General features: G+C 40.9%; 1 protein-coding gene across 3 annotated transcripts in view; it reads right to left on the reverse strand.

Annotated features, from left to right (window-relative positions):
• XPOT (exportin for tRNA) overlaps positions 1-18,726 on the reverse strand; it is a 54,235-nt gene that overhangs the window by 12,628 nt on the left and 22,881 nt on the right. For all 3 annotated transcript variants that reach the window (XM_083182445.1, XM_083182444.1, XM_083182446.1), the window contains exons 6-17: positions 17,884-18,102; positions 16,431-16,615; positions 16,132-16,300; positions 14,674-14,910; positions 14,200-14,238; positions 13,779-13,841; positions 12,397-12,521; positions 8,894-9,038; positions 8,297-8,416; positions 5,755-5,849; positions 3,737-3,806; positions 288-526 (exon numbers count right to left, since the gene is read on the reverse strand). In XM_083182445.1, coding sequence (XP_083038571.1) covers positions 288-526; positions 3,737-3,806; positions 5,755-5,849; positions 8,297-8,416; positions 8,894-9,038; positions 12,397-12,521; positions 13,779-13,841; positions 14,200-14,238; positions 14,674-14,910; positions 16,132-16,300; positions 16,431-16,615; positions 17,884-18,102 — 1,706 coding nt within the window. The remainder of the gene's footprint in view (positions 1-287; positions 527-3,736; positions 3,807-5,754; positions 5,850-8,296; positions 8,417-8,893; positions 9,039-12,396; positions 12,522-13,778; positions 13,842-14,199; positions 14,239-14,673; positions 14,911-16,131; positions 16,301-16,430; positions 16,616-17,883; positions 18,103-18,726) is intronic.

Genomic DNA, 18,726 nt, shown 5'->3' on the forward strand with positions numbered 1-18,726 from the left:
ATCTAATAGCTTTACACTACATTGTCTGGTTGCTTAGAACAAAAAGCAGATACTCTGGCAAGCATTATCGCCCGTAGCTTGTTCTTCTACCCGATCCTTAAAAAAAAAAAAAGTGTATGAACTATGACTTGCTAAATGATTACATTTTACTGGACAAGCGTTCTATTCGTTTAGTGTGAAGTATGCACAGATTACGTAGCTTGGTGAACCTAATGTTTTCAGTTAAATGTGTATGCTATACCTTTATTCTGAGAGCAGTGGAAAAAAAAGCGGTGTATGGTACACACCTGGCAAATCCAACAGCATGGTTAAGGCAATCTGCTAATACAGTCTGTCTCTCCTCATCCTGCTCTACTACCAGCTTCCCCAGCAGAATTTTGAACTTTTCCATTAAAGGATTTAGCAGATTCCGCATTAGAATACTTTTCCTTTCAGCCGGGTAGTCACTATTTACAATAAGTACACCAGCAGTCTCGTATATAAAGAGCTGGTCGTCACTGCTTAGCAACATCTGGAAACCATTTTCCTATAGAGAAATAAACAGCTTATTTGGTTAATTTAACCTGCAAAGTCAAACTAAAAAAGGTTTAACCACATGAATGCATGCCTCTGTGCTACGAAAACCATCATCAATGTACCCATCAACACAATTACACAGTACATTTAGTGGGCCCATTATACAAACATCATTAAACAGAAGTACAATAATGGTGTTTACATAAAGTAGCAGAATATTAGCTGTGGTGGTGAAGGTGTTTGGGCACTCAGCAGTGCAATACAGCCGCAAAATGAAAGCAGCCATAAGGTGAATGGTATTTCTGTGCAGCTATCAATGTTGTGATAGAATATTGGCTTGGTCCATATTAGCATCTCATTACATTTTGTTCTAAGAAAAAAATAAAATACTTTCACACATTCCTACAGAAATTACATTCCATACCCAGGAATCCTGTCAGGAAAGACGTCAGACGTGACCGAAAAACAGCAACTGCTGCTGAGGGGAGGAAGGTTGATTTTCCAGCCCTGGCTTTAGAAATCCAAGCGTCCAATTACCCTGCAAACAACCACTTCCAGGTAAAGGGAAGTGCCTCTAGGCTCTTTTTGGATTCAGCATCAGCCATCCACGCACGCAGCCATAAGGATCTGTGTGCTGAGAGCACCATAGTGGAGGTCCTGGCGTTAATGACACCAACCTCCTTAATAGGTATCACAAAGGACAAGCCTGGTATCCTGAAGGTGTTTAAACAGGGTTGTCATATCACCTGGTTCCACCCGACAGGCCTTCCTGAATTTGACCCGCCCGCGAGTGAATGGTGTGAGTCATCCAGCAGCAATAGGCCACTGAGACGCACCCGCAGCAATGTAAACAGATTTTAACATGAACTCAATCTTTCTATCGGCCGGATCCTTCAAAGCAGCCGCCCCTGGAACCGGCAGGACTGTCGGCATCCACCGATGGCGGGATTTTCTGACCTCTCTGCCCTCTGGAGCAAAGGGTAAGGTGGACACTAGATGCTGGTCTGGAATTTTTTATACGGGGATGCCCAAGCTTTCCTGAAAAGGTCTTCCAAATCCTTAGCATCTGGAAAGGTGACACTAGCCTTTTTCTGTGTAAAGAAAAAAGGATTGCCGCACCTCAGATTCATCAGCAGGGATAACTACCATCTCTGATGGCCACAATAAGAGGTTTAGAGTTAGAAAAACCTCTTCCTCCTGCTTCTCCTCGAAGTCAGAGCCAACCTCTAAAATCCCATGCTTTGATGGTGCATTAACACCTGAGGAAGAAGCAACCAGTCTGTCAGATTTCTGCAGACCTTCCACAGACACCTGTAACTGTTGAGACTGGTGCTGTGTAGCAGCCATTTGCTGAGACATCTGCTTCATCATAGCCTTCATCGAACTCAGCCACTGGGCTTCAGGAAGTCCCCCCCCCCCCCAGAGACCTCACTATGCTGAGATAGCTGGCTGCACTGATCACACATGAGTGTCAGCGGGGGAAGGGGAAAACCTGGTGTTACATACAGTGCACTTTCTCCCCATGATGAAAGAAACAGTCACACTTGTACACAGATATAAACACACAGTGAAAACACAGGGGGATAAAAGCAAGTCTGCCCCAGCCATGTAAGGGACCCAGAGGGAGAGAAACCAGCACACTTGCCAAACAGACCCAGTGGGAATATAAAAGGTGCTATCAGTGGAATTTACACAGATTTCCCAGTAAAACAAGCCCTTAAACATGCCACTGAGAATATTTATACTGGCAAATATAAATAGAACATGTAAAACCATGCTCGAAGAGGATTGGAGAGTTGGGATGAGGGTAGTGTGAGCGGGAGAGTATGGGATTCCCAGCTGCCTCATGGTGCCGTCCATCTTCAGGAAATTTTTAGTGAGAATCTGAATGTGCATTTAAATAAAAAAAAATACAATGTCTGCCTACCGGTCATTCACCTAGTGCCCTTAAAAAGCACTCAAATCAGATGAAAAGCAGTGAAAGGACATTTAGTCAAGTAGAAATCTTCCAGTTACTTAATGTATTTTATTCTCGATAATGCATTATTTTTAATACACGAGTATGCATGGAGTATACAATAGTGGCATTACTTGCTCTTTAATGAAGTTTATAGAATCATGTAAGAAACAAATGCTGATTGTTAGGGCATCCATTAGTGTGCACCACCATAATCATGCATTATTTTTAATACACGAGTATGCATGGAGTATACAATAGTGGCATTACTTGCTCTTTAATGAAGTTTATAGAATCATGTAAGAAACAAATGCTGATTGTTAGGGCATCCATTAGTGTGCACCACCATAATCATTCAGAGATTCCATGGCACTGAAGTCTACCAGTAAATAAAAAGGAACACAATTTTTCAGCAGATAAGAACCATATGGTCGAGTCTGCCCATTAGCTTTGGGATAGGGGTGAGGGTATTAAGTATAAGATATTAGGGTTGATTTATCAGTGCCTCTGGAGCTGGTGGCGTTCGATTACAGTGCTTAAAAATGGTTATTGTTTTTGGTTTAGGAACAAGTTTTATTATTTCGTTTATAAATACTTTAGTAGACATAAGTACTGTATCATACATACAGTGCCTGCCGTTTACTATTTGACATTTTCTGCAGTATACTTTTCTGCATGGTCAGTGTCACAATGGCACTATACAATTTTGATAAAATGTAATTAGTCTAAAGATGAACCCTTCGTTGCATGTTTTTTTTATATTTTCATGCTTCTTGTGTATTGTACTGACAAGGAACAATAATAAATAAATAAAAATCACAGGCAAAAAATAAAAGATTTATTTTGAAAAAACGCTCTAGCAAATTTGATACACCATGTAATAGTATACCTATATATGCAAATTTGCTACATACCCATATACATAAGGTACCGGTACCTTATGTATATGGGTATGTAGCAAATTTGCAACAAAGGGTTAAAACAGTGATAGCTAACCTTGACACTCCAGCTGTTGTTGAACTACACATATCCCAGCATGCTCTACTAATTTTACTATTTGGCCATGCTGGGATGTGTAGTTCAACAACAGTTGGAGTGTCAAGATTAGCCATTACTGTGTTAAAAGCTAAATGTTCCAAATACTTTCATTAGCACTTCATCTATATTCATTAGAACTGTTCAATTGCTTGTTGTGATAAGTTACTGGTGCATTTTCAAGTAGAAATGTCAATAAAAAGCAGTGTTCAATTAACAATAACTTACAGGTGGAGAGAGTTCCAGAAGATCTTGAATCTGTCTCAGAATGTCTTCTACAAAGGCATTCATATGTTTACTAGGTAAATTGAGAAAATATATAAGACAACAGGGTAAGTGATGGTATTAAACTGTGGGAAAGTATTTACATGCAACTAAATGTTAAACATTTGGTGTAACGGTTAGCATTACTGCCTCACAGCACTGAGGTCTTGGGTTCAATAACCACCATGGCCCTAACTGTGCGGAGTTTGTACATTCTCCCCGTACTTGCGTGGTTTTCCTCCGGGGACGCCGGTTTCCTCCCACAATCCAAAAATATACTGGTAGGTTAATTGGCTCCCAAAAAATTAACACTAGAATGTCTGTGTGTGCATGTACATGTGGTAGGGAATATAGATTGCATGCTCCACTGGGGCAGGGACTGATATGAATGGTCAAATATTCTCTGTAAAGCGCTGAGGAATCTGTGTGCACTATATAAGAAACTGCTAATAAATAAATAAACATTACAGAAATTAAACTTTTGGAAATCTCATGTACGTAGAAACAATTGATAAAGCCGCCCAGTGTGCGGCGAAACGCATCTTGAAGATTCACAAGCTCCTGCCCTAACAAGTGGCCATCCAAGGGGAATTGACAAAGTGCTTACTGCACAAATAAACCCCCAGCATGGAGATACTCGCAGCGGTGCACGCATACAACGGCAGGCGCCGTCATCCGGCTTCTACACGGCATCAATGAGCCTCCTGCCCGGTGCACTAAAGATTGCTCTCCCCATCACGCTAAGGCAGTTTCACCCGGTTACCTAATCCCGGCAGCTCAGCGGGGAGACGCTGTGCAAGTGATGGAGCTTATGTGGATATCGCTCACCCAATTCAAGTGTGCCAGCCGGCTTGTTCATCTAAACGGCAATCCATCAAACTTGGACACCAAGCCACCCACAAATATAAGGGAAGCATACATCTGCACACGTAAGCGAGCCATCAATAAAACTGTTCTTTGCATTTGCCACACACTTACTGTAAGATACTTTTGGGACTCTAATCCACAGGTGTTGCCCAATCCACAGTGTGGACTTTAACATCTTAAAGTGGGCCATTGGGTTTTTTTTACAAAGTTAAGGGTCTCCACCTGACCATTTTGCCCAACATTAATGTATTGCCATCACGAGGCAGAAATCTGATATTAATGAATTTCTATGTGTGTATTTTTTGTTTATTTATTTTTATTACAGTGCCTAATATTTTATCTATTTGAGTAAATTTATTTTTATATTTATCTTTCAATATTCATGTAATAAAGTTTTTTCATATATTTGTATATCTAATTGATTCATTATCTATATCCCGAGCGCCTAGTGGTAATTTTTTCCAATACATAGAAACAGTGACTAGAAACTGGAGGACAGTAACTGTCTGGCCATAAAAATACTTTATCTTTCCAACCAGATAACTATCTGGTAATGTTTAGGAGCAAATGCCCATTTGCTTCCCAACACCAGAACACCTATGCAAAATAGTCATTCAGAAAAGCTGGTTACAAGATTTAACTTTCCAGCCTTTAAAACAGGATGGTCCTTTCTCATTTACTCACAGACATTAATGTTTTTTTTTTTTTTTATAGAGATACAGGGTCATGGTCAGCTTCAGAGAACATTTAGAAGCCAATTTAGTGAAATGTGAAAGCCACTGAAATGGGTCCCAGCAGCTTCCACAAGTTAATTGCCGAAGGCAAAATACTCTCACAGCTATGGAATACCCCCCCTCCATCCCTCACCCCTCAACTGTCCAGATTACAGCCCTATTTCAATGAGAGGATCTTAACATTTTCTCTTGGACTGAAATGCAAACTGTGTGCAACCACAAACTAAATAAAAAAAAATATTGGTCCAATGGAAGGATTTTAATACTCAAGGTTAGAAAATGGGTATTCTGCAGCAGGCAAATCGTGTTCAGGCAGCAAATAAAAGTACATTTAATAAACACTGATGTGTGATCTAGACAGATTATATGAATTGTTCTTACTGTAGAGATTTCACAAATCTTGAAAAAAGATAGGCTGCTCTACTACGGACTTTAGGACTAGAATGGCGCAGTCCTCGCTGATCCAAAAATGCCATCTGAAATTAATAGTAGTTCATAAAAAATACAAGTCAGAAAAGCCATGTAAATAATAGTAATAAAAACTAAAATAGCCTACCCTATTGTTTTTAAGAGCTGACTAGGAGGACATTTAGCAGATTACATCTAACTGAAAAGCTATCCACATGCAGAGTCATCTGTACATCTAAGACTCAATTACCAGTACAAAGCACTGGTTCGAATTGATAATAGGTCCGTCTTCTGATAGTGTGCACCGGGCACTAACGGATATTGGTCATACATCTAGTAATCTATGCATTTAATGCATAGGATTTCCCGAAGGATACAAAACAAAATAGAAAAAAGCCTATTTATAAAAGACCCAACTTCAACGTTTGTTTGCCAATTTGTACATAATACAGGGGATCAAATGCACAGTTTGTGCAACATAACAAGCTAGTTGTGTATATCTAATACTATAATATGCTGCTGCATTTACTGATCTTCAAACAGCTAGTTATGTAAATCCCACCTGCTGTCACTAAGTCACTGTCCCAAGCTGCTATATTTTAGGAGAATTTACACACAAATAAGATCATCCGGGGACAGAAACAAAATAAGTATGTATAAAGTAAAGTCATTAGCTTAAACTCAATTCTGGTTGCTGTAATGTAGTGCCAAGGTTACATGTTAGGAGCATTCGGTCCCTCTTGGAGAGGGTCAGGTTGGGGAGGTATGAACTACACACTGAGGATCTATTATACCAAAAGTAAAGTGCAAGGTGTAACTAGTACAGAATGCCATTGCAATCTAGTTCAAAACGCGCAGTTTATCACCCGTGTATGAGCAGCATCCAGGTATTTCTCATGATTCAATGTGTAACTCACTGTAATCCATGGGTAACCAGAATTAAATAATTCATCAAAGGAAGTGCCAAATAGGCACACGAGAAGGAGAGGCAGATCAGGACTTGTGCTACATATGATGTGCATATTAATCACTCTTGATTCTCATAAAAGTATGCTGCTAATTATTTCTCAGTCAGGGATTCTTTTGTGGAATTACCTGTTGAGAAATGTGTATTTGCCATCACAGCCACTTAGAATGTGGTCTGTTCATTGTCAGTTTACTATGGGATCACATATACAATGCGATATGGGTGGGACCTACCATCCAGGATGGCATTGCAATATGCAATCCGTACGTCAGAATGTACCTTTCTGCAGAGGCAAGGACAGGAGCCTGCCCCTGTAATCTGCTGTGCCAGTAATCTGCACATGCATAGTTAGTGCTGACCGCACCGCCCTGCCGGTAGTGTGGCAATTGGCCCATAAGCTACAATGGGCTACTGCCATCACAGAAAGGCTGTAGCCCCGGGAGCTGATGCAATGCTGCCCAATATTGGTACATCGGACAGCATTGCATACCCAATAGAAACCTTTGGGAAAAGCGGCTGTGAGTGGCGCAGGAGGGATCGCAGCAGGTATCGGAAATATTCCATCATAGATATTGGAGGTGAGACAGAGCGCGAAGTGACATCCCTCCATGATATAGTCGGTGGATACTGAATATTTGTGGCTAACCCACATTAGGGAATTAGCCGCAAATATTACATGGTCAACGGGCCATTTAGGCAAGTATAATACTACTTTCAACTGTGACAGATGCTCAGTTGAGATGCAGTCAAAATCCCGAATGGGTCAAAATGTACAGGTGAAACAGTCAACATGACTTTGGGTCGACAGGGTTTTTTCACTGTTTTTTGACCCAACATGTGCCGACAGGCGGTATTTCATGCCCTACTATCCTACTAGGGCGTGGTGGGAGAATAAAATATAGTGTGGAGAGCGCAGCGAGGCACCATGCCCGAAGCATAGTGAGCGAAGCGAGCAACGCGAGGGGCTGCGGTTCACGTCCAACTGTGTCCATGTTGACATTCGGGTAAAAAAAACTGTGAAAAACCCATGTCGACCAAAAGTCATGTTGACTGTTTCACCTGCACATTCTATATGTTGGTATTTTGACCTTGTCGGGATACCCCTCTATGCTAAAATATAGTAAAACCAGGGGTTAAAGTGAGGGGGAAGGGGTGGAAGTGAGTACCATTACCTCTAATGGTGAAGGAACATTTTAACCTCCACATTGGCCCTGCACAGTAATTCTCACAGAAAAGCATTCTAGTTTGCAGGGGGAGGGCAAAAACCCTACCACTGGCCCGGTCTCTGCCTAATGGGGGTAGGGGACGGGGTTATTAGGTTGCATAGAGAAAGGAGTTACCCCACCTCTGCATGACCACTTTAAGCCCTGTGTAAGACACATAAAAAGCGTTGGACAATATGCTCACAAAACATTTATTATTCTACTATCAGAAGGGGCATGAATAAGTTTAAATGTCAAATATAGTTTTTCAATGTATAAAACATGACTAATACAGGTAAATGTATGTATTCTGTATACACCTAAATAAAGCAAGTTAAATACTTACCAGAACATTAGGAATGTGCATAGGTTCCACCGAGAAGAACTTTTCATATCTAACAACAGTTTCAAAAAATTCTAATGTAACGGAAGTGTGGTTGTACGCGCTCACACCAGAACTCACAAGCTGGAACGGGAAATTGTAAGGGCATCAATTACAGTTCAACAACAAAATTTATGCAGAAAAAAAAAATCCATGTCATGCATTAAATATGTAGATCACATCCTTGTTGTTAACCTTCAAATACCATGTGTTCCCACAGACGGTGTAATGGTTAGCAGTACTAGCTCACAGCGCTGAGGTCATGAGTTCGATTCCCACCATGGCCATAACTGTGTGGAGTTTGTATGTCCTCCCCATGCTTGTGTGGGTTTTCTCCATGTACTCCGGTTTCCTCCCACAATCCAAAAATATCCTGGTAAATTAATTGTCTCCCAACAAAATTAACCCCAGAATACATTGCCAATAAAATTATTAGGTATATGAAAATAAATTCTATCCAAACTGACGGTAAAGTGGAGGGAGTTTACAAAACACTTTTGGAATGAAAGGAAGAACTACAGTATGCCAGCTTTTCCCTGTAGGACACAAAACAACACTTACCGTTCTCATCATATCCTGCAGAGCACTTGCTTTAGCAGCATCACCACAAAAGTGAGCTCCATGGGATGCCGGGATAGCCTCGCCCAACATGTACAGTAACCGGATGGCAACTTCCACATCCATAAAGGGAGCAGTCTGCCAGTTTCTATAGGAGGGAAACATATTAAATGCAAATTAAAGATATATAACAAAAACAAAATATTGAGACTTCAGGAGAGGTCTTAAATATTACATTATAAAGCTTTTAATATCTTTAAAACACTAAAGAACCCATTTCAGAAATGTATAACTGACTTTTTTGGTCACTTACTGTCTCACTATCAGCTTGAACACTTCCGCATTCAATTTCCATTCTCCTGGGAGAACTTTCTATCGACTTAAAAAGTCTGCGACTATATTCTATGGCCCAGGGAAATATACCGCTGATGTGGATAGAAGATTCCTTTCTGCCTAATACATTCATTTTCTCTGATACAGCAATCAGTATTCTGCTCCTTGTCCCACCTTGATGGTTGATGTGGAAGACCACTGTTTCATTGCCGGACATCACACTCAGATGGGACTGCCGAATCTTTTGTGCGAGACAAAATCGCCTTCCATCTGCCAGTAATTAGTTTGCATTTGAGAACCTTTGACTTTCTTCCCAGGACCAAGTTCCTTGAACTGAAACCCTGATCATATGAGCTCCCCAACCTACTATGCTTGTGTCTGTAATCAAGAACAGAAAGCTTGGGTTCTGCAGATTGGAAAACTTTATGCTTAAACCGTCTGTCCACCAACACACTGATCTTCTTGCTTTGGGACTTAGACCTATAGTTTGTTGACCGTGGGACTTGTTTCATAAATGGAAGCAAATGCCACTGTAGGTCCCTCATGTTCCATTGGGCTCAGAATATCACATGTATGCATGACCATCATCAAGAGCAAACAACAGCAGAAACCTATTCAACTGTAACAATGACTTTGTTAGGCGCTGGATCTTGAGACACCTCTCATGAGAAAGCGCAATGGAAAACCATTCGGTGTTTATCCAAACTCCCAGGAACACTTATCGCTTGAGTCAGATGTAACTAGCTTTTCTCTTTGTTGATGACCCAGCCATGGCGTTGAAGTCACTCTATTGTAAAGTTGACTCTTTGTCGAACTTTCTCCCTAGATTTCCCAGCCACCAGTAGGTTGTCCATGTAAGGCCAGATCTGGATATTGTTTTCTCAACTCCGCAATTAAGGAAACCAACACTTTTGTTAACACAATTTGGGATGTCTTGAGGCCAATTGGGAGGCACGTAAACTGGAAGTGCTGACCCAATACTGCAAACCTCAGAAATCTTCTGTCTCCTTGGCATATCGCCACATGATAGTATGCATCCTTGAGGTCTATGGATACTAGAAACTCTTGTCTTCTTATCCCTGTTACTATAGAATTTATATTCTCCATAAGAAAACTTTGATAGTTTTATGAAAGAGTTCAGATCTCTTAGGTCCACGTTAGTTCTGAACCCTTCAGTATTCTTCTCTACCAAACAGGATTGAATAAAACCCCTTCTTGCGTTGATTTTCTGGCACAAGTTTTATTGCCGTCGCATCCAATAGTTGCTGTATCTTCCCAAGCAGAGCCTTTGTTTCCAATTCTCTTTTTGGGACACGCGATTCCATGAACCTGCGGGATATGGTCATTAGGTCTACAGCAACTAAAATCGACAAGCATTGGGTTGACACCACTAGGTCGACATGGGTTTAGGTCAACAGGTCATTAGGTTGACACAAGCATTAGGTCGACATGGGCAAGGCCGACATTGGGTTTTTAACTGTTTTTTTTGAGCCGACAGGGTGTGGTGGGAGAGCGCAAAATAGTGTGCCGAGCGTAGCGATGCACCGCGCCCGAAGCATTGTGAGTGAAGCAGTGCACCTGAAACTGTGTCCATGTCGACTGTGTTGACATTCGGGTCAAAAAACAGTGAAAAACCCCATGTTGAATTGATTCCCTGTCGACCTAGTTGTTGTAGACCTAACGATCCACTCCCAAACCCGCTTTGTTAGGGAATTTTCAATAACTCTATTCTGTAGCCTTCCTCAATGATGTTCAGGACCCATCTGTCTGTGACCGACTCTCTCTAGACCTTCGCAAAATGTAGAAGTCTGGCTCCTACTTCTATCATCTGATCGTAGTCACAATCTCGAGCCTCTTCAAAAGGACTGCCAAAAGGACTGACGGGCTGTATTTGAGTTTCCCCTTCTGTAATATGGGTGACCAGGTCGATAGCTTCTAGCTTCCTTATACAATTGCTTATTTGGAACAGGCACAGGAAAGCTGTTCCTCCTGTCCTGTGGTAAACGGACCGACTTTCCTCCTGATCATTTTTGGATCATAGTATCCAATTTTGTTCTGAATAGACAAGTACCTTCAAAGGGCAGAGTGGTCAGTTTATTCTTAGAGCTAGCATCAGCACTCCATGGCTTGAGCAATAATGCTCTTCTTGCAGTAATGCCTGCCGCCATGGTCTTGTCTGAAAAGGACACTGCGTCTAAACAGTATTCACAGAGATATTCAATAGCTTTTTGCATTATTTCAAGACTTGTAAGCAACATTCCTTAGAAATCCTGCCTTCAATATCTTTATAAAGATTTGACGCCCAGAGTCTCAGGGCCCTGGATACTGACGCTATTGCCACGCTGGATTTAAGGGACACAGACGAAGCTGAATGTACTTTACGCAGGGAATTTTCCATCTTCCTGTCCATTGTGAGTTTAGATGTGAGTTCTGCTACTGCAGCGTCCACTTTTGGAATGACACACCAGTTTAAGAACTTGTCATCCTTGAATGGGTACATCTTGTTAATTCTGACTCCAGCTCCTATTCTTTTCTCAACACTAGACCACTCTTTAGAGATAATTTCCCAAACTACTTTATGTAGTTAGGCTCCTTTAGAGCCCAGCTATACCCCATAGTACTAAGTGAATCCTTAGTATCCCTTATGGATGACAGAGAAAAAGATCTGAAGTTACAGATAGGAAAATAGACTTATTTCACATTTTTTATTCATAAATACACATCTTACTTTACATAGAAAAGCTGAATGAAGGCCACACAACCGTTGCTCAACTAACCGCCTAAAGGCCACACAACCGTTGCTCAACTAACGCAACCACTTAGTGCATTTATTTTAGAAGGACATGATCTCTCCAAGATGGTTAAGGGCTAAGATCTGACAATGTATGCAGTCCACGCATATGTAAGTGACTTGAGATCATTCAATGGTCATCGACCATCGATAGATGTGGGTGGATACCCCTAGGCTGCAAATGGATATTACGGTGTAACATTCGTTCGCAGGCGCTGTGAGGGAATCACCCTCGCAAATGTGTGGCAGCCAGGCAGGATAAACTCCAAGTTTTCATTACAAAAATTTGTAAACCTACAATATTGTTGATTAAATGAACGATGTGTTTAGGAACCATTCAGAAGTTTGTACCCAATGGGTAAACCTCTGCACAGTAACTTACTGTAGTGTACTATTAAAAACTCTGCGAACAGAAGCCAACAATAACTCCGGAGAAACTTGTGCAAGTCGGTCCAGTAATAATTTCAGCTGCTTTCTGTATTCCACAAACATTGCTTCATCTTCACCCTGTTTTGTTTTAAAACAAATGATTACAGAGAAATTAGCATTTATTGTATACATCTATATAATGAATTGCAAATACAGTACATAATATAACATTGTAAAAATGTCACAAAAAAAAAAAAAAACACTGCTGCAAACTATGCTTCCAGACAACCTTCACTAGAACACAAATTTAAACTGAGATTTCTACTTTTCCCCATGTAGTAGTCTCCAAAATGTCCACTAGCTCTGTTCATTTTCACACAGATTACACATGTAGTGGAGGTTCTTCCCAAATGCTACTCTAATTACAAACCATACTGTCCCCAAAAGGGCCAGCAGTCATCCTCTGAAGGTTTTCTTACAGATAAGGTGTTTGAGAAACCAGGGCAGGAAAAAGTGGTTTGGAAAACAGTAAAAAAAAAACAAATATCCTATTTTCTCTGGAAGGGATGTTGGGCGCCTAAATGCCCCCACACACTAGAACAACTTTTTAACCAATTGTCCGATTTCCGACCGATCATCCTATATATCGGCCGATTTTTGCCGATAATCAGCCGATTATCGTTAGATATATCGGACGATCGGTCGGAAATCGGACAATAGGCCAAAAAATCGTTCTAGTGTGTGGGGGCCTTAAGTTTCAGGTAAGACAAAAGTATGCAAAAGCAAGAATCAGCTGGTAGGTCGGGAGGCTTTACCCGTGTCTACAGACTTTTAGGATATCCCCAGTGAAAGCAAGAATGCCTTATCAGACTGGAAAGCCCCAGGGAGAGAATTGGTCCCCAGTGTTTAAAGAATGGTATAGAAATATTTAGGCTTACGTTTCTCTTTAAATGGACTGCAGAATCAAATCCTTATTTGTGCGTTGTGCAAATAGATACTTTTATCTAGAATGCAAGTAAACTGCAAAAGGCTTCATAACAGCTTGCCTGGTTTGTCCACACCACTTTCCCTGAGACAGTCACATCTGATTAAATACAATTAGTGGAGCCTGTAGGTGGCTGCTGGAAACAAATCCTCCAGCAGCGGCCAACCTCAGCTCACTTGCAGCCTCTCAGCTGCTGTGGCAACTTCCCACTGACTGGGTTACAGAAGGGGCATAATCTGTTTATCCCTAATGGAGTTAGTCTTCAAATAACACATGCTGGTGGAGCCTGTATACCCTCACCAAGGAAGAACCTGTGCCCTTGTCACAGTCTGAAGTGGACACTCTTCCAACACAATTGGGTGAAAATGCAGGGTGGGCCCTTAAGTGTGCAAACTCGCTCATACACTCGCCTCATTCTCGAAGTTGTATTCTTCATCGTATGTTAATTTCTTCATCACCGCAAGCATTATAGCCTACAACAGGAAAGAATAAGACTGCTCTTTAAGAGTAGAGGAACAGACAATGTGCTGACATTTATACACCATATTTGATTATTGTGGAATTATCACAATATAAAAAGGTTAAAGTGCATAGAGCAGGCATTCCCAACCACAGTCCTCAAGGCACACCAACAGTGCAGGTTTTAGTGAAATCCAGGCTTGAGCACAGGTGACTTAATTAGTACCCGGGTGAATGCTTTCCGCTTTGAGAGAAGATGAAAAGTATTGAAAACTGGTTTTTCTTTTTTTTTTTTTATCTTTACTAAAGCAACTTTCAGTTCTGAATAAATGAATCACACCTCCCATGCAGGAATAATAGAGGGCTGCTTACCTCCACATTAGCCTTCTGATGCTCCGAAAGTAAAACCAACTGGAAAGTGACAGAAGGTATCACATTAGTTCACAAATACCTATTCAGTGCCTAGGTAGTCAATTTTAAAAACATCCTTTCATAATGACACTTGTTGTACCTTATAGCCCTTTTAGGTGACAATTAGGGAGAATAATATTAATTTGATGTAACCAGATCAACCAAAATGTGTATTTGTCAAATAAAGCACAGACAGTTTTTTGTGTTTTATTTAAACCACGATAACAGCATGCTTAATCAGAAACTTAACCATCAACCGGTAAATTAAAACGGACATTATTCTGCACTATAATAGTGCAATGGTTAAGGCAATGGATGGTATTTGCACTATCAAAAGGATCACTAGGCTGTACGACAATCTAGATCCCACCTTACCTGATTGCATAAAGTACAATATAAATGCAGAAAGGCAACAAAGCTCTTTTGTTTACAAACCTGTTTCAGGATGTGCAAATACTCGTAACAAAATCCAATGATATTAGAAGAAATATCGTCGTCTTCATGGACGAGCAACTGCAACATCAGAGGCACTTTAGATTCAATAGACAGCAGTGTGTCTTGGGCACTCTTCATATCGCACGTTTTCACCAATTTAGTCCAGCTGATGATCAAAGACTGTCCCATTCCATTCACTAGCTTTGAGAATCTGGCCAGGAAATCCACATCTTCCTCCTAGTGCAAACCATTCAGCAATTACATGTGGGTGTGCAGGAAGCAGATATACCTAAATCATAGCACCAGCTCAATGGCCGGAAACAAAAATAGACTAGAGCTTGACTAAAAATGTGCAGTGCAGCAATTTCAATGCCATCAGCTCCTGCTCTTGTACGTAAAGTGCTACTAAAGGAAAATCAGGAAATAAAAGTAATATTTGAAATGCAAAAAACACGATATTTGAAGTGAACATTAAATAGCACTCTTACATATGGGGAGGGGGAGAGGGGAGAGATGCAAATTCAGGATAACTGCAATTACGTGTGCTCTCAATAAGGGCCCCCCCCCCAAATAAATAAAGAAGAAAATCTTTAGGCTGGGGAGATTAATTCACCCTGAGAGGGCCACAGCAAGAGAGGTGATACCTCAGCGCCACCGGTGATTGCGCCAAGAAAAGTAGGTAATCTCAAAGCAGTATATAAAGCCCCCTGCATCAAGGATGTGCTGCCATGATCTTTGTGAAAACACTATACAATTATCTTATTCCCTACTCAACACAAATACTTAGGAGTAGACACATTTGGTGCATACTTTAATTTAGTAACAGTACCACAAAGTAATAATTTTTTTTATATAAAACTCAATATTAAACATTTTAGAACTGAAAAATCACCAAGAGGGTGGAAGTGGAGAGATTTACAGAGATGTCTCGTTGAGTCGTGGGGCATGCACGTAATTATGTGCTCACTATGCATGAACTTCAATGGTGCTAGCGGAGATTGCGAATGCAAGCGGTACCACTATAGAATGCTGCTACACGCAGCAGACATGCAACTTGACATATCTATATTTCTATCTATATAGAAGTAGATTTGGGCGTCTTCAGCACAGGACACTAGACTGCAGTTGCATGTTGTCCAATAGTGGAAAGCTTAAAGGAAAACTCTACTCTGTACTAGGCAGCAGATAGGTCAAGACGAAATAATTTATAAATGGCCCTTAGATGTTTGTACTAAACTTGTTAATGACATTGGTAAATGCTGTTCCTATTGAGTTAAAAGTTCCTAAGCCAGATTGCAGCAGTTTGAGGAGGGAACGATATTAAAACAAATGTACTTTTAAAGACAAGTTGTTCCAAAAGTTTAAAGGCAAAAGAGGAGTAGATTGTTCATTAGCTAGAGAAGCAGTAAGGAGATCATGAAACAATATGTCGACATCTATTCAAATAGTGTCACAAACCTGATCAATACTGAAGAATCCTGCAGATTGTAACACTTGACACAGCGATTCCACCAATTTGGTTTTGTCAATTGGATCCATTCCCTTATTTACAATTTCATACAAGCAGTCACATGCTTCCTCTCGGAGGACTTCCACTGACATGTGACCTAGCAGCAAATTAATGAATCTGAAAGATCATTACAGAAGGATGCAGATCATTCAGCTGTAACCCCACAGTGTGGTTTTATATGAAATTACTATACTAACAGTAACCACAGGTATACAATATTTAAGTGCATAATATGATGAATTCATACCGATCGTTGGCAATCAACGTAAGATCTATCCAAGAGACATAAGATCCTATTACTTCAAGGCACTGGCACGTCAGTTCAGAGTTAGTGTGCTGATAAGTGTGTAAAATCTGGTACCATGATTCCACCAAGTTGGGGATACACTGCTCCCGCATTGTATCCTTTAATAATGTATTCCTGCGTGCTTCCTGAAAAATGAAGTTATAGAATATAATCTGTAAAGTCTACATTACATTACTTTGTCAGGCACAGTAAAAGCTTCTACTTCTTTAAGAGGCAGGAAGATTATAGAGGGTATATGGAGAGTGCAGATTATCACCATATCTCAAATTGCAGCAATATGTTATGGCTTCCATTTCTGGACACATGTATATTGTTGTCCAGCCAGCAAGTGGACAATAACCTACCAGCAACATCTTAATGTTACCAGAATGTTCTGGCAAGTACACTGAATGGGCACAGACCGTGTCATACAGATTTAAAATATGGAATATAAGTTATTACATTGTCAATAAAAATCATCTGGTTTTGTGCAGAAATAATGATACTGTTCTAAAAGTACAGTCTTGAAGCCAGATGGAGCACAGAACTAGGAATTACAGTAGTAAAGTAAACACTACTCTGAAGCTCAAGGCCCCCATAAACTATGTGACTCCTCCTACGGGAGAAGACGCATCCAATTCCCCTTGACCCATCAGGGATGCAGCCCTTTTGCATGCGATGTATCGCAAGCGATCCCCACTCCCTGACGCCAGGAGGGTGTACGACCGCACATCTGATGTGAATGCTGCAGCTCCTTCCATACCCACAGTCCTAGTGTTACTGAAGGATGGAAGAAATACTGGAAAGAATTTCCTGGTTTAAGTGTAAAACCGAAACAATGTTCCTAAAATGGAAACTGTAAAAAGCGTACATGGAATAGGACTATAGGCGGCTTGCAAGACAAAGCCTCCAAACTTGGAAACTTGCCAATCCGAGGCAACAGGCATGAGAAAAAACTGCTTTTACGTAACTAATGGAGCCTCCTTGATAGTCAACAGGACCTGATTAGGATCCCATGCTGCTACCAGTGGACGAAGCGGTGAATAAATACACAACACATTCTGTAAAAAGGTAAGTCTCACAGAAGACCAGAGTGCACTGGGGGGAGTAGATTCAGCTACATGCTGTCCACTGCTACAAACAGCGCACAATCCAACTTTAGTGTAAATAAACTTGCAATCAAAATATAAATTACATCATCTCAAATGTGCCTCCTCTGGCATTTGAAATGTTTTTTTTTTTTACATTTGTAAGCTATAAATTAGTATTTAAGTGCCAGCTCCTGAACTCCCAATCTGCAAACATGGCCCAAAGTCCCTCAGCCTTTATGGCAGAAAAATTAATGCTCTCAGGAAAAAAAATTACCTATTTAAAAACACAAATTAAAATGGTAATCTCAAGGCATACTGCTTACCTCTGGAGAATGAATGACATCACGATCTACTACCTCTGCATCAACAGCCATCAGGACTCTGAGGTAAAGATCAACTCCACGGGGGTTAAGACCAACAACGGACAAAATATCAAAGAAGAATTTATGCCACGTTGTGAGGTACTCTGTAACAAAAACCAGGGCAAAAACCTGTGCAGCTTTGTTACGGATAAACGTTTTTTCTGGTTGTGCATTAAGCATCTGTAGCAGAAACAAAATCATAAAGTAGAATAAGCATACAAGCCACAGTAAGCCTGTAAAACATGGGTCTTCAAACGGTGGCCCTACAAATCCCGGCATGCCTTGCCACAGTTTTAACATACCCTTACAGCAAAACTGTGGCAAGGCATGCTGGGATTTGTAGTCTCACAACATCTGGAGGGCCACAGTTTGAAGACCCATGCTGTAAAAAATAAGGTTATTGGAAACAAATTTTGTCCTCATCCAAATAGGTCCTAAGTACATTTACAGTTTATAAAAGCATGCTTGGTTTGTGATAATTTGTTGTTAACATTACCTACTGCACGGATTAGGGAAGAGGATATAAATACAATTTACAATGCGATCTGGGCGGAATATTACCGTCCAGGATCGCATTGTAAAATGCGATCACTCTGTCGGGATGTATCAAATTTGAGGGCGCAGGTACAGGGTTCCGAAAGGAGCCCGTCCCTGTGAAGCGCTGACCAAGAAGCAGGGGGGTCTGCGCATGCGCGATTATGCGCTGACCACCGCCGAACGCACTGCCGCCCATAGGCTACAATGGGCTATCGCCATCTCAGAATGGCGATAGCCCAGGGATGCTAAACCGGGCTGCCCAATGTT

Source organism: Crinia signifera, chromosome 4 (assembly GCF_055691185.1).
Source record: "Crinia signifera chromosome 4, ASM5569118v1, whole genome shotgun sequence".
Lineage (NCBI taxonomy): Eukaryota > Metazoa > Chordata > Amphibia > Anura > Myobatrachidae > Crinia > Crinia signifera.